The following is a 15,759-nucleotide window of genomic DNA, read 5'->3' as shown; positions in this document are numbered from 1 at the left end:
CATTGTGTCCTTTTTCACAGGATCAAAATGATACATTTATGCCCTTGGCACATTTATTCTTGGAGCTTGAAGTAAAAGCTAGATTGGAGACAATGCAGGACAAATCCTGACCCCAATAAACAAGAATGTATGTTTTTAAAAAAGTGGTATTTCAGGATTTATTTTTTTTAGTCAGGTTTGTGACACACATGACAATTTGGATATCCTTGAATTTGCTGAAATTTTAAGCCAAAATAGAGTTTTAAGTTTTAAAAAAGTATAGTTCAACAGATAATTGGAAACTAATTTGTGCAAGAGTCCAGCAAGTTTTATTTTAACATTGATTTGAAAAATTGGCTTAATAATAGATGTACTTGGTAGTCCATCTTATTTCATTAATGAATCGTGCAGAAGCTGGCTGTGTCTGTTTACACGAGGTTAGGTCTTATACATTTTGCATCCTCTTGTACTCCCTAAATCCTTTCCTATTAAGCTTCTTTGATAGCCAGTCCATTTTAATATAAGGGTCCCCAACAAACCAACAACCACATTTCCATTCTTCAGTCACAAGAAAAGTGTTCCCAAAGCCATGTCTGTTTTCTTGAAAGCTAATCAGGAATGTATTATTGTAGGTATTTCACAAATAAAATCAAGAATCATCATCTTTCAATGTATTGTTTTCATGAAAACACATTAATAAAGAACACTCATGTGTGTGTTTCCCGTTTGTTTGTTTTAATTGTATTTGGCACAAAAAAAATATCAGCCTGTAACAAATTTTAGCACAACAAAGATCCATGGGATCACACATTTAACAGAAGGTGACCTTCATCTGTCACTTAAAGCTCCTGCTCTTCCTAAGAATCCACCTTGGGAAAGATACTGACTTTATTGTTTCTGCTGATTTTTCTTTCTGCTTTACATTTAGGCTGCTTTGTCTGGATTAGCTCTTCAGGGGTATTCCCCAAAGGAGGCAGGAGTCGCTTCTTACTGTTCCGGTTTTCTGAGAGCCACTGTGGAGGCAGCTCAAAGGGTCCAAAACCAAACTGCATGGAATACTTGTCATTTACCATATCAGCTTCAGTGGGCACAGCTGGTGCTACCTGAGCTGCAGAGTCTGCAATCATCTGTGGTGCAAATTTATGAACCAAAGTCTCTTCTACCTCTAAGCTGGTGGTAGGTATTTCTTTCTGCTGAAAGTCACCAGAGCCAATGGATTTAGTTTCATTCTCCTCATCCTCTGTTGGCTTGAAGATTTGTTGTTGCCCAATGTGAAACATCTCCAGAAGCTGGCTCCCTGAACGGACATTGGGCTCCAGATTAGCATCTGCAACACCACCCGAACTGACAATGTTTCTCCTGCTATACCTTTGGTGCAGCTGTACTATCGTCCCCACTAAGCACTTCCGTACAGACTTGTTAACAGTTAAAAACAACAAAGGATTGGCTAGCAAAGAGACCTTGGGCAACCAAATGGCAGTGAGGAGCAAGAAGACTGAAATATCTGAAATATTGAGTATGGTGCGGTAAACCACCAGAGTCACGTAGGGAACACTGCAGAAAATAAATATCATAACCATAGAAAGCAGCATGGCATGAAGCTCAGCTTCTCGCTGGGAGGCATAAGGGATGGAAATTGTATTCTGAGGGGTCCTTAAGGCAGCTATGATGACTTTTTTCTTCTGGCTGGCACTCAGTGCCCTGCGAATAAGAATCATGAAGAGAAATACCACAGCCACTGGTACAATCACAGTGGTGATGTTATAGACGATAACGTAGATCAGGTGACCGAGGGAGTAGGTCCAGGGTTCGGAACAGGTCGACATGGCATAAATATCAGACACATTGGTCACAGCAAATACCGGAATGCTGGCCACTATTGCATGGGCCCAGATGTAGATAACCAGGTCCCGGGATTTTGCATCAGATATTTTTCTTTCCAGAGGGTATAAAACAGAATAGTACCTGTTGTTGAAAAATAAACCAAGAAAAAACAACCACATGTAACTTATACAGTGCAAAGGGTATGGTTCAGAACAAGCATAGCACTTGTGTGAAGCCTCTCACAAACCGTCCAAGCATAATGCTGCCAAATCCCTGAGTTGCCAACTGACTACCTGCTATGAAAGAAAAGAAACAAGGGTCTGGCTTTGCAGGTCTCTTTGTAGAAAAAAAATAATATTTGCACTTCAGGGTCCCATTAATGGTGGAAAAAAAATTCACTTCAATGTGTATAAACATTATGAAAATGTAACTTTTCTACTTGTGCACTGAACACTATATTGCACACAGCACAAACGCTCCAAATATGTGATGGAGATATAGTTATAAGGCTGTGGAAGGCCAGGCACAGTTAATTTGAATAGCTACTTTCTGACGCTTTTCCCTTTATATTTGGATAACACCACCTGTTGGCTACAAATAACATGCAGCTACTGGAAGTAAAATGGAGTTTTGTTTTGCACATGTTCTAGTTGGCAAAGCCCTGAGCAAAAGTGTAGTCAAACACTGAATGCTCTGTGTACATTAAAAAAGCAACACATCTCTGACATCAAATTTTCATTCACTGATTCACTGTTTGCTTACTGCTGTGAACTTTTAAGCTCGCAGACTTTCCACAGGAGACCTAACCTTTTACTCTTATCCTCATAAGCAGTAACAACTTGTGTTTTTATTAGTAAGATCACAAAGTTTTACTAGTAAAGGCCAAATTATAACTGTTCCAGTGGCAACACTGCTATGCATTATAGATAATGATACTATACTTACCAACTTACTTACCAACTTTCTAAGAGAGACTTTCTAATTCATTAGCTTTGTTTTTGTAGAGCTAACTTTCTGCAGTGAGACATGTTAACAGACTAACAATTTTATCTAATGTATATAAAATACACTGGTTTTGCAATATAAGTTATATTACAACAGTATTTATCCTTCCTTACAGATACCTTAGTCACTCTCAAGATGATAGAGCCATGCGTTTAGATGGGATCCCTGGCAGCTAATAATAATAAGCAAAGTTAATGGAATCCTAAAATTTATGCAATCCAAAGCTCTACCTGTTTTCGACTTATGTTCTACATACAGAATTTCTCTGAAATAATTCTGGTTGTATTAACAGAGGCCTTTATTTCATTTTATTTTTCCTTAAAGAAAGCTAGATTTGGAAATTGAAATTGTTGGGCAACCTACCCGAGGCTGGCAGAACTCCCTGGAGCCCACCTGGTCCAAGCCCTGCTCAGGCTGGGCCACACAGAGCAGGGTGCCCAAGTAGCTTCTGGAGATCTCCAAGGAGGAAACTCCAGCACCTCTCTGGGCAGCCTGTGCCAGTAACAGCATGAAACAACACCTTGAGCATTTATAAGACTAAAATGAAAGGGAAGAAAAGAGTATCATGAGTGAGAAAAAATTGAAGGAAAAAAAAATCAAGGATTACTGCCCTGGCAAGTTTGACCTCTTACCTGTCAAGAGCAATGGCTGGAAAACTGAGGATGGTCACTGAGCAGAAGACTTTGTGCAGAAACTTGGCAATTCTGCAGAAGAGCATCGTGTAGATCCACCAGCAGCAGTGTGGACTGGCACTAAGAACAATGTCAAAAGGCACACAAACTAGGATGGCACAAATTCCAGAGCAGGCCAAATTCTTAATGAATCTGTTTGTTACAGACTTAAGTACCGATGTTCTGCAAGTTGACCACAGCACCATGATGTTACCTGTGAGTGGAGACAGGAAGGATAACAAGGCAAACAAACCTAACCAAATCAACAACAACAGCATCCTCCCCCCCAGCCCCTAAAAAAAGCATTAATTTCAATAGCTTTGATTGTTCCCTAATATTGCAAATAAAATGCACCTGCTTGGAGTTTGCCAGGAGTCACTGATTTGAACCACCACACTGCTCAGGCTATTAAGTCTGTGTAACAGCCAGTGGCTTGGTAGGTCAGGAGACTGGAAACACACCAATTACACCCAGTTACCAGTAACAAATAACTGCAGACTTTCAGAAGCAAGTGCCTAGGCAGAACATCCAAACTATGTTTTCAGGTGCTTATGTTGACTCACGCATTAAATGAGTGATCCTCTGCATCCAAATTCAGAAGTCTGCTAAAGTGCTTATATTTTAATAATTTCTGCATTTTTTAAAACAGACAAATACATTGTAAGCAAACAAATATAGATGTACTGCTAATCTGTGTCTCTGTAAGTGGATCACAGCGGCTTGCTTTTCCTTCCACTGGCCAACGTAATGGCACAGAAAAGCCTCAGTGAAGCCACATCCAGAAGAAATCTGATCTTTTTTTCCCCCAAGAGATTCTGAATATCCATAATACCATGCCATTAAACAAATAGGACAGGAAAAGAAAAAAGACTCTATGCACATAACTTCACTAAAGAACACACTGAATGCAACCCACTGTTTTGGATATTCAAGCCCTACACGTGTTTCAAATAGGGAATAGACAGGAATCAGAAGCACAGAGAGAAGTCAGAATTTGCTAAAACACAGTTCTTACCTCATCATCTTACTTTATCCAGACCTCAGGAAGAAATACCACATCACAGAAACAAAATTTCCACCCCAAATTTCTCCATGATTTTAATTCACAGCAGCACAAGAGTACATGTAGCAGTCTGTTCTGGAAGCTCTGGGGCACTTCTACCATGTACCAAGATGTCGTTAAAAAAACCCTCAGAATACAGGATTTTATGTTTCCTTTTAAAAAACTGTCTTTAGCAAGCTATTTTCTTTAAAATAAAATATAAATATATATTTAAGAAGTGCTACTGGGGAAAAAAGGCTTAATAGAACAGCACAAAAAATGAAGATGAATTTACTATTAGAGTCTTCTCTCTCTTGACTTTGGTCAAACAGCCTGATTCTCAGGATTTCTATGACAGCACAGGGAGGGACACAAGGGAGGGAGAAGGCAGCGAGAGGCAGGCAGCCCCTTCTCTCCTGAGCCCCACATCGCCCCGGCGCTGGCTCTTCCCTCGCAAGGCAGGCGATGCACAAGGGGCAGTGAGCTCCCTGGCTCATCAGATGCCGTGGCAGGCACTTTGTGGTATCCAGGCAGAGGGGGGTTTATGGTGCAGAGCTGGGGAGGATCTCTGCTGGCACAGCTGAGCAGGGTGCACATACAGCCTGGCCCCAGCTTTCCTCCCATGCCTGCACAGACAGGGTTTTGGCTCAGGCTCCAGCATCTACAATTTGATTTATTTTTTATTTATTTTTTTTTTAAAGTGCTGTCTCCAGACACAACATTTGAAGACTCATTGACAGCAACAGGAAACAGACTTTCAAAGCATGTCAAAACTGGAACACAGCAAGGCAGCCAGAGTAAGTTATTTTTAAGGATATGTGCATATCATGCATTTCTAAGCAAGTTGTTCAATTAAAACTGAAAGCTGCCTTATGTTTCATCTAAATGTTTGTCATACATACATCATAAAAGCAGCATAAAAACATACAAAGTTTTCTCAGGGGGCTGATGAGCATTCTTTGTAAACTTACAAGGCATCAGAGTTACTTTCAGAAAGCATTCACCCTTTTATGAAGTGATCTGACAAAGAAAAGGAAGCAAACATATTCTATACAACTCCCCCTAGTAATCAGTCAGAGGTTTTAATGGAGAAAAATCTCAAGCGGAACATGCATCTCGATGATACTATGCTCTAGCTAATCAATTCCAATGGAGGTTTTTTTAATGCCTCTTTCCATGGGGCACTAGGCAATAGACAGTAAATCACCTTGCCAGGCAGCAGATCCAGGACAAAAATAAAACGTAATAGCTCAGTTGCACGACTGATTAAACTATGTTCAAGTCTTCATACTGAAGAAGTACTGCAATCATTCTTTGTTAGCCCGTCACTGTGCACTAGGAAAAAACTGGCCTGAATGATCGGTGAATCAGTAAAATTCTCAGCACTAGCCAAATTACACAGTGTTGTTCAGTGCATAGTGCGAAACATATAGCTTACACGTGAGCTATCAATAACTCCATAGCAAAGGCCAGTTATCATATTAGTGAAGTGATTCTCCTTGGTTTTATTTCTCCTGGAGATACACTGTGCAGTACCACAAGGTCAACCAAAGCACAGCTACTGGCACAAAAGCACTGCTTGACAAGACAACCCCATTTATTTATTCTGCTGCAGCTGGACAGCACGCACGGTGGAATTTATCTTCCTACCTGCAAGAAGAATCATTCTTACCACAGACTGTGTCAACAACTGCATATTGTCGATAACATGTATTACTGACAACGGAAGCTCTTAAGTTGAAATGTAATTGATTTATGAGACTGTCAGATTTTAGTGTTTTGATAGGGTGAACAATATTACACAATGAGAGAACATCTTGCACTGCTGATTGAGATATGAAAAAACAGCTGCAGTCCCTCACAGCTGAGAATTTTTCTTGATTTTTCTATCCAATTAAAAAAAAACTACCAAGCTTTTATTTGCTGAGTAGAGTTTTCCCATGGTTGCTCACAGAACCGAAATGCCAGCAAGAATATATTGTTCATGTGGCCAATGTGTATAGAAGAAAAGAGGGAAGTAACAATATCAGAAAGACAATTTCAGCTTGATAAACCAGTAGCCTTCATGCAGCATTTCCAGTAAGAGCATGCAGTATTAGCTTTGAAATCTACCTCACAGACATGCTATTTAGGTCTACAGTATTTAAATGTAATTTGCAATTCAATTTTCTACATACTGTGTCATGTGTCTTATGCCAATTTCTTTCGGGTAGCTGACAAAATATTGAGTTATGTATTTACCAGCTGATGTACTTTAAAGAATGGAATTATCATCTGGTTTTGGCAGGTGCTTTCGGCTTGACAATATATTCAAAAGGCAGTATTCAATCAGTTGTATTTAAAGCTTCCAGTTACTAAGAGATAAGCAGTCAGCCAAATCACTGGCTTTCAAAAAATCTCTGTAACTTCCCAGTTATTAAAGAAGTACTGCTCACATAGTAAAAACGTATTACTACAATGCCCTGAAGTAGTGGAGAAGCTGTATTTGTATTTAATTAAAATCTTTCATCTGGTTTGAACCGCATTGGTTTTATAACCTTACTTCCAAAGCAAGTTTCACCTCTATTAAATGATTAGAGATGAAGAATAGAAAGAAAAAAAATCAGAGGGTTTAAAAATAATTCTCCAGGAGCTGCTAGAGAACTTCTGAGCTACTCTTCAGGGTCCTACAGAGAAGCTTGACTCAAGATTCTAGGTTTTCAACTGTTGAATTACTTCTACACATGATGTTACATTGTTATTTATGCATCACAGAGCCACAAGGACATGACATTAGCTCTGATTATTGCTGATTGATCCTAGACAGAAATGGAAAGACTAAAGCACACAAAATACTGGTTCTAAGACAAGGAAGAGCTCTTAGACAAAGTCAGAATCTTAAAGGCAAAAAAAAAAATGGTAAGAACGCAGAAGTATTCACTTGGGACACTGGAAAATTAATGAGTGAATATCCTTCAGGGTAACGTTCTCCCTCCTCTCCTCACTTGCAACTATGAGTAATTTGCATATTTATAAGTCCCTCTGATCTGATGAATCAGATGATCAGCTTCAGTACAAGCTAGTAACTCTTTCTGCTGATGCCTTTTAATCAATTATTTCCCTCTATGCAGCTCAAAGCCACACAGTGAAAAAAATACACCAGAAACTTTGTATAGCATCAAATATTAAGAAGGTTAACAACAGACTGAATACGTTTCCCACTTTGTTCCTTCTCACCTTTCAGAAGCTACTCCTTTCTGTGGAAAAGGATAACAACATTCCAGGCAACAAGGTAATTCAACAAGCATTACAGCAAAGGCACTCTGCATCTTCTCACAGTGTGCAGAGCCACTCTGCTGTTCTATATGTTTTAGTCATTCACTGTTGAACCCATGGAAGTCACTAATCTAACAAAGATATTCCCTGTGGGGAACAACAGTTCTAGGCTGTTGCATGTCCTCACAGTGAGCAAAGCTATTGTTTTCATCATGGGTTCTTCTGTGAGGAATTTCTGCTGGAGAACTGGCCCAGGGCTACATAACCTTGGATGGAGAATTGATGAACTACACAGGATTGGTATCAGTTAGCTTAGGGACATCCAGAGAAAGTTAGGGTGAACAAGCAGCTGGAAAATGTAGCATCTGGCTGTTTACCTGCAAGTCAATACTGACCTGGATATGTGCATCATTTATAAATGATCACATGTGACAAAGCATATCCCATTGTGGTTGCACAGAACTCCAACATTGAAAGAAGAAAAAGTGCTTTTCATTTCAAAAAGTATCTTTGGTCTTCTCAGAGAATGAGCCAAGCCTACAAATCACCCTAAATATATCTGACATTGGCTGGAAACCTTATCAATACACAGACTGAATGAGGAGAAATGTATCCAGCTTCTCTGTGCCTTTGAAAATTTCTCCAGGCAAAGAAGAATAGGAAACACTAAAATTGCATGAGAAGCAGCTCTTCTCATGTTAGCAACAAACATATGTATAAAACCTGCCAAATGTTTCTTATATTTTCTTTATCATAAATGTCAATATTCAAGAAAATCTCCATGCACTAATTCCACCATACTTGGATTGAAAGGATAATTGTTTCTAGTTAACCCTTACTTTTTTTTTTTTTTTGAGAAATATCAAAAGACAAGCAGCCACGCAGCACATGAAGTTGCACAGAATTACACTGAGAAATAAATACAAGAACAGTCTGACACGTCACACTGCCCAGAAAACGCCCTTCAAGCCTTTCTAGCATTTTAAGTTCATTGTATTTGCAAGGAGTAATATTCCCTGAGCATTACATGTTATCGGGGTGCATGATTTTTGATTCAAAGCAGCAAAAAAAAATCTCTCCCCAAGCTGTACCCCCCCCCCCCCAGGTTTCACTGCTAGACACAAAGTGTTGATTCAGGCATCAACAGCTGACATAGTTTTGAAGTAACAGCTCTTAGCAGTAATTCAAACTAGGTAAAAGATTCTTAATAATACCTTTAAAAAGCAGAAGAATGATCCCCATGGAAACCACTGGTTGTTATCTAAAACAAATGCATTTGCCATGCAGCCATCCAAAAAAATATACTTATTGCTCTTTGTCATCTCAGGGAATGCAGTCCATTAGCTGGGTACGACATTCATTTTGTATTTCTGTGAACATTCATCAGCACATAATTGAACCAAAACAAAGTCCACACTCTAGCATAATCCTTCTCACAGCTTGCCTTCCTCTGCCTGCTCATTTCCCCTTCCATCTACAGCGGGTTCTCAGAGTCCAAACATCCTTCCCACCACACAGCCTCCTGCAGCCCCTACCCCTGTGGGCCGCAGGGTTACAGGAAAGAAGACAGCAGCCCTCTCTATGAAAAAGAAATTAGGAAGCAACAAGAAAGGCTAGAAACAAGCCTTTTTCTATTGATACCTTTAATTAAAAACCAAAAGCTAACAACTGAACAAGTCACAGTTTCTATCGATATTTTCAATGGGAAAAACACTTGTTGAAACACCAGGATGATTACACTCTCAAGCCTCCAACAACACTGTTTATTATTGTTATTTTCAGGGGTATTTCGAGGAAGATGTTTTCTGCAGAACTCAGTCTGTTAAACTACAAGCATCACTCAAAAGGCAGTACCGTGAAAACACTTTTGACAACCCATGACAGGTAGCTATCACATACCCTTATGTTAAACGTATGTTGTCTGCTTACTTGTCTCCAGAGGCAAGAGGGGCGTATCAGAATATGTGTTGTGCTATACAGCATGAAGAAGTGCATTACTTTATCACAGAATCACAGATCATCTAGTCCAACTTTCCTCAAACAGGCCCAAATTGTTGTAATTCTTTATAAGTATTGTATATTCTAGTTCAAAAAAAAAAATCAGACAACTGTCTTTATACATAAGACAAAAACAGCAAGAAGTTATAAAAGGTTTGATTTGTTTTCAGGTAGTGTTCCACCTACCGGCTTCAAAATTCAGTGATAACACTTGCAAACCACTTAAAAGGAATAGACAGTAACTTTGAATTAATTTGCCATTTTAACATACTTCCTTTATTAGCAGTTTGTGCACACATGCAACAAAATGTTTTGTGTCCCAGATGAATGAAAACTGCATGAAAACTGCCTTTGAACAAAGTTTGCTGTAAAACAAACCTTTTTTTCCCCTCTTCAGAGATCGGGTTCTCTCCTTAATTTGAAGATAATGTTCCTCACTCCTGTTCTTAGAATTCTCATTCACATTTCAGACTTATGGCAGAGCTGCCACATTGCACATTCATGAATGAGTCACTGATTTTCTCCTTAAAGCGTCAGTTAATGGGCTCTGAGCATGCCTAGAACACAGTGTTCATGGTGTATTTCCTCATATCAAGAAAAACAAACCTTACAGAATCATTTAAATGCTTCTTAGCTTCATGAATGTTTTTTTTCTTTAATTTCTTGTGTGGTACAATGGTATTTGTTATGTCAAAATGGCTAAAGGGAACGATGATTAAACAAGGTCATGTACAGAATTATATTAATCTTGTCCTTAGTATGTTATAGATTTTCTGTTTGATGGACAGATTCTTAAATAACTACATAATGCTAAAGATCTCGGATACCCATTTTTATTTCTTTCGGATAAACATATTTAAAGGGAGGTAAAGTGCTACACTGGTAATTCTCCAGTTCTTCACATCCACTGCCACTTTTTTCCATCTCACATTTTGCACTTATAATCCCATTAAATGGACAAAATTTCTGGGTAGAGAACAGTCATTTTCTCCCTTTCGATAAACTACAGTCCTTCAACAACTGCCAAAACCATTTAAGCCAATCAAGGAAATAACCAAACCCGCTTATTCTGCTGAAGTGCACTTGACTTTTCTGAACGATTTGCCTGTTTTAAAGCTGGCGACCTCAAAGAACCTGAAACTCCTCGAGCTCCTTGGAAAGATGAAAGTTTAAAGAATACTGCTTCGGCAACTTCAGGACCTTGAATTGTTCCCACCTCAGGAAAATATGACAAATTTGTAGCACTGCCTTTGAAACCTACGCAAGGAAATTAAAAACCTGAAAAAGAATGTCCAGATTTACTGCTATCACTGTAACAAGAATATAAATCTTTCCAAGGTTATTAGCTTTTTGAATCACAGTGCCTAAGGGACGAGCTTATTTTACTTACTGCAAAAATGCAGCCCAAAATTTTTAAAGCCAAGGACTTTGCATGACCCCCATGACATACCCCATGAGGTGGGGATTAATCTTTTTACCTCTTCTGTATCCATTCCCTTTTAGCCTGATAGATGAGCAGTTAAAATATTCTCTACCTAGATAAAACATAGAGGAACCAACATATAGGAACTCATTAACAGAAGCAGTACTGGCAGCCACATCTCCTTTGCCAGCCTACTATCATACCCAGTGAAGCACCAAGGCCTCTCTACACCAGCCTTTGTGCCAGCTGCCCTCAGAGAACAAATCTGATGACCTTACTGAAACAGTGCAAGGGCTGGGATGCAAGCAAGGCAGGTAATTTTTCTGAGCAGCCTATTCGTCTGTTTTTCATCAACCTTGGCACAAGAGGAATAGCTTTTGTCCCTTTGTTTTAAAAAGAACTCAGAAGAGAGCCAGTTTGAACCTGTACGTCATGAAGCAACTGAGGGGGATGCAGTTGCAGCTCAAGTGAGGTGATGTCAAGCAGCACAGCTATTTATTTAGGCTCACCTGACTGCTGTGCTGAATCCAAGTGTAAATAGCAGTGTTAACATGGGATCAAGTACATTTAAAATTTGTTTTAAAAATAATTTTTATGCCCCGTAAGTGCTTTGTTTGCAGACAGCCTGTAGCCACTTCTGGAGGCAGCTGTGCTACCTATGCCTTGTCACATCTCTTCAGATGCTCATTTTTCATCCGACTTCACCCCCATGCACCTGCAATTCATATATGTTGGCGCTGCTAAGGAGACATGGCCACTAAGATGTGACTTTTCACATCACAGATGCTGCTCAGTTTTGGTTTGGTTACAGAGCCAGCCCCAGTCCCTATTAAGTTCTTAATTATATTAAGTATATTAAGTTCTTCCAGAAGAAACCTGAAGGACTCAGTCCTCTCTGAAGAATGCACTAAGCTCAGATCCAGAAGGGGACTGACTTTGGCACTTTTGAGGCTCTGGAAAAACTTAGGCCTTTCAGAGCACTTCCAATATTTAATCTGTGATGTAAGCTGCTGTAATATCCACAGCAAACAGGAACCACAACTTCCCACTTTCTCATCCAGACCTTGTGACCTCCTCTGCTGTCCAGTGGCTCACTCCCTCCTGCCTTCACACTCAGATCTGTACAAAACTCTACCAGACCAGTATGCGATGCAGACAGGGTCCAATAGCACGTAATATTTTTTCTGCATCCAATACATTTCCATTTTTTCCACTGAAGATAATAAGACCAAATTTGAAAAAAAAAATCCTGTGCCATATTGTAGTACAGTCAGTATTTGAGATTTGTACTCCAACAGTATATGACCTACTGGATAATTTGACTTAATTGCTGGTTAGTTGGTATACCCTAGCTTAATTATTGCAGAAGAAAAGCACAAGCATAATTCACTTTAAATTGTGCTATTTAACAGTGGAGCAAAACTTAAAAAGCCTATGGTAATTACTGGTAGTTGGAAGACAGACCTTATATTATCATTGGTAATTGAAGCTATCTTGCACTCTTGGAAAAAAAAATAACAAAAGGAAAAAAAGATTCCTACCCATTAGCCTCAATTTTCATCCTCCTTTGCAGCTGAAATTATACTTTGTAGCTGAAAGACGCCGTAGTTAACAGCTTTTTTGTGGAGCAGAAATTTTCTGTTCTACCACAGTGTCATGACTTTTTTATTCTTCATAAAACCAAGAAAGATCAGAGGTGTTTTCTACATCACTTTGCCTGTACATCCATTTCTCCAAAGTGCCAAGTTAACAGAAGCATCATTTTATTCTTCATACAGTTTTGCCACGCAGCCATTCATCAGGTCACCAGCTGGGCACATTTGATCTTGATTCTTTACAAACAGCTGTCTTCAGACAGAACTTAACATATGTTTAATATGTCCCGCACAGAGGGATTAATTCATGTTATATTTAGAAACATGCATTTCTTTTTTTCCCTCCGCAGCTGACTGTGGAATGACTAGTTGTCTCTGCTCCTCCCAGCCCCACGAATGGGCTCAATGGGCTCCAGCAGTGGTCCTTCACAATTCTACATATGTAATATTTATTTTTACAAGGTTACAGTTCCACTTCTTCCCTTTTGCTTTCCCACAAAATAAAAAATCACATCACAGTGGCTGGGAATGCTTGCAGGACACGTTTGTGTAATTGCTCCTCTCTGTATGGAATCATCCACTGTCAACCCATGGAAGCGTTTCAGACTTCTCTATGCCATATGGAAACAAACAGAAAACAAGAACTATCTAGCAACTTCTCTTGACTTCTGCAGACAAGGTAGCGACAAAAACATATGCCAGAAGTCTACAACAATTTCAGCTCTTCCATGAAGGAACTAAAATGAAACCCTTTCAAGCTTTGTAAGTCCATTACCTGGAAACAAAACATTCGTTTTTAAATAACAGCTATATGATTAGTCCTATTACCTTAAAAAAGGAACATACATTTTGAACTAATCCCTGGAAAACTGCTATCGCAATCCTGAAAGGTCTAAGATACACAGCCAAAGAAAAAGCTCTTGCTGATTTATCCACATGCATTTGGTGTACTTCAAGTAGAGACCAAAATACAAGAAAAATGGGGGGGTTCTTTTCCTGAGGCATATAACAGTTTTGCAACAGTGATACTAACATCAGTCTGAATGAAAGATGGATGGAAATGAATGTGTGTGAACACAGCTGTCATGACTCCCAAAATGAAGAAACAGAAGGGGCAGCCACCTTGCCAGGGAATTACAGAGATGAAGCAAGCAGGACTCCAAGGCAGAAAGAAACCCCTTCTGCAGTAACTGCTGGCTTCTAACAAGTCAAAAAGACCTGTTCAGAAACCAGATCATTGCTGTTCTCCCGACTGCTCGCAAGTAATCCTGTCTCGAGCACACACGTGTTAGCACTTACAGGAGTGTGCACGAGAACAAGACCTGCAGAATAAGGACTGAAATCTGCATGGTTTGATAAATAAAACCATGTTCCCCTTTCAGAACATTTCAATGTTATGTTGTTATATAATGTTATAATTGTTAAATTAAATTCCTGGAGACTTTAAGACAGAAATGTATCAAAGAAAAACAAATTTGAACAGGAACTTCCTTCTAAGTAGCACTGACATCACCAGTCCCAAAACACAGCAGTGCATTGCAGTTGAGACATAATTCCCCCAACGGGATTTGAATGAAGAAAGGTTTAAGTGACAGGATTTCTTCTCACATGCTGTTCTGAGTTACATGAGCCCAGCACCTGCTATGGTTGGTATTACTAACCCGTGAGCAAAAACTGGGCTACAATTATAAAGCATCTTAAAATAAAAAGTAGACTTTGTGCCAAGGTTACCCCACTATTACTAGTGGTTGTTTGTTTAATTACACAATACTAAATTTTACAGAAGTTTTTTCTGCTTCTTCACCTCACGTAGCTGCTCCCTTCCAGCTACACCCCTCAGCAGGAAGGAAGGCATTATTTCTCATAAGAAACCTAAACTTGCTCATACCCACAGGCCACAATACCAAATACTACAACGGATCAAAGCAATCTAAACCCGTACTGCATCTTTGCCTAGTCTTAGTCCATTTGAGTTGTTGCCAATGAAAAATTAAGTTCTTTTTTACTGGAGTGTTTTTGCTAAATTTCAAAAGAAACCTTTAAGCAGCAGTCAGAAGATCTAGCTTTTTTAAAAAAAAGATTTTAACACAGACAAAATTTTAATTGCTTCTAAACACATCCCTTTAGGTTCATTTATGAAGAAGAATGCCTGAATTTTTATGTAGTTTTTATTTCATCAATTGCACTCAGCCATGACTGCAGAAACAAATTAATGAATATATTCACAAACATAAATGCAAAATCATTACACAAGAAAAAAAAGTCAGCTGTATATTGTTTGGATTCAAAACACATTTGGGTTGTTTTCATTAACTACACATAAAACCAGTATTGGAAACAAGCAAATCTCATGAAATACATAATATAAATGAATGGTAGAAGAAAAAAAAGCAGGAAAACAAGCAGTACTGGACATGGCACACACTGTCACATAACAAAATAACTACTCACACGTGTGCTACCCAAGTGCCATTAAGTCCAAAGTGAACCACCAGTATACTTGTACTAAGAATAAACTATAAGAACATCTCAAATATAAACTAATAAATATGAGTTATTTTCTCATATCAATTCAATCTGGGTAGGGAAACGTATTAAAAATTTAATAACTTGGTTATAGAATTTTTCCAAGAGACATGGCAATAAGCCATTCAGGTGTTGAAGTGCCAATGCAAGCATAAGTAATGCTTAATGAAGAGACACTCAAACAGTAGCACAATGCACCATGAGAGGTTACCTCGACTCGCTCATTTTCCAGTGGGAGACAACTGATTGGCACTGTTGAAAACAGATTTGCTACCAGATGCGTACTGAGGAAATCCACATTAGATTCACTCTGTAAGCTTTAAAGGCTAGTTCAATATAAGCAAAGAGAGGGCTTCATGATGCTGGTCATTTCAGTCTGCCAGTACAGACACAGCTGGGCAGGAACACATCTCATCTGCTCTGTGAAGAACTACATCAGAC

The 15,759-nt window shown here is 39.0% G+C and overlaps 1 protein-coding gene across 2 annotated transcripts in view; it reads right to left on the bottom strand.

Annotated features, from left to right (window-relative positions):
* Positions 1–693: 693 nt before the first annotated feature.
* GPR176 (G protein-coupled receptor 176) overlaps positions 694–15,759 on the bottom strand; it is a 32,204-nt gene continuing 17,138 nt past the window's right edge. Inside the window, exons 2-3 of one of the 2 annotated variants that reach the window (XM_068684271.1) lie at positions 3,441–3,693; positions 694–1,944 (exon numbers count right to left, since the gene is read on the bottom strand). In XM_068684271.1, the coding sequence (XP_068540372.1) occupies positions 837–1,944; positions 3,441–3,693 (1,361 nt within the window). In that variant the 3' untranslated portion in view covers positions 694–836. The remainder of the gene's footprint in view (positions 1,945–3,440; positions 3,694–15,759) is intronic. The other variant, XM_068684272.1, reaches the window with a different exon arrangement.

This window comes from Anas acuta, chromosome 5 (genome assembly GCF_963932015.1).
Source record: "Anas acuta chromosome 5, bAnaAcu1.1, whole genome shotgun sequence".
NCBI classification, from domain to species: Eukaryota; Metazoa; Chordata; class Aves; order Anseriformes; family Anatidae; genus Anas; species Anas acuta.
The sequence above is the reverse complement of the archived record's forward strand: the minus strand, read 5'-3'. Positions and strand labels throughout refer to the sequence as shown.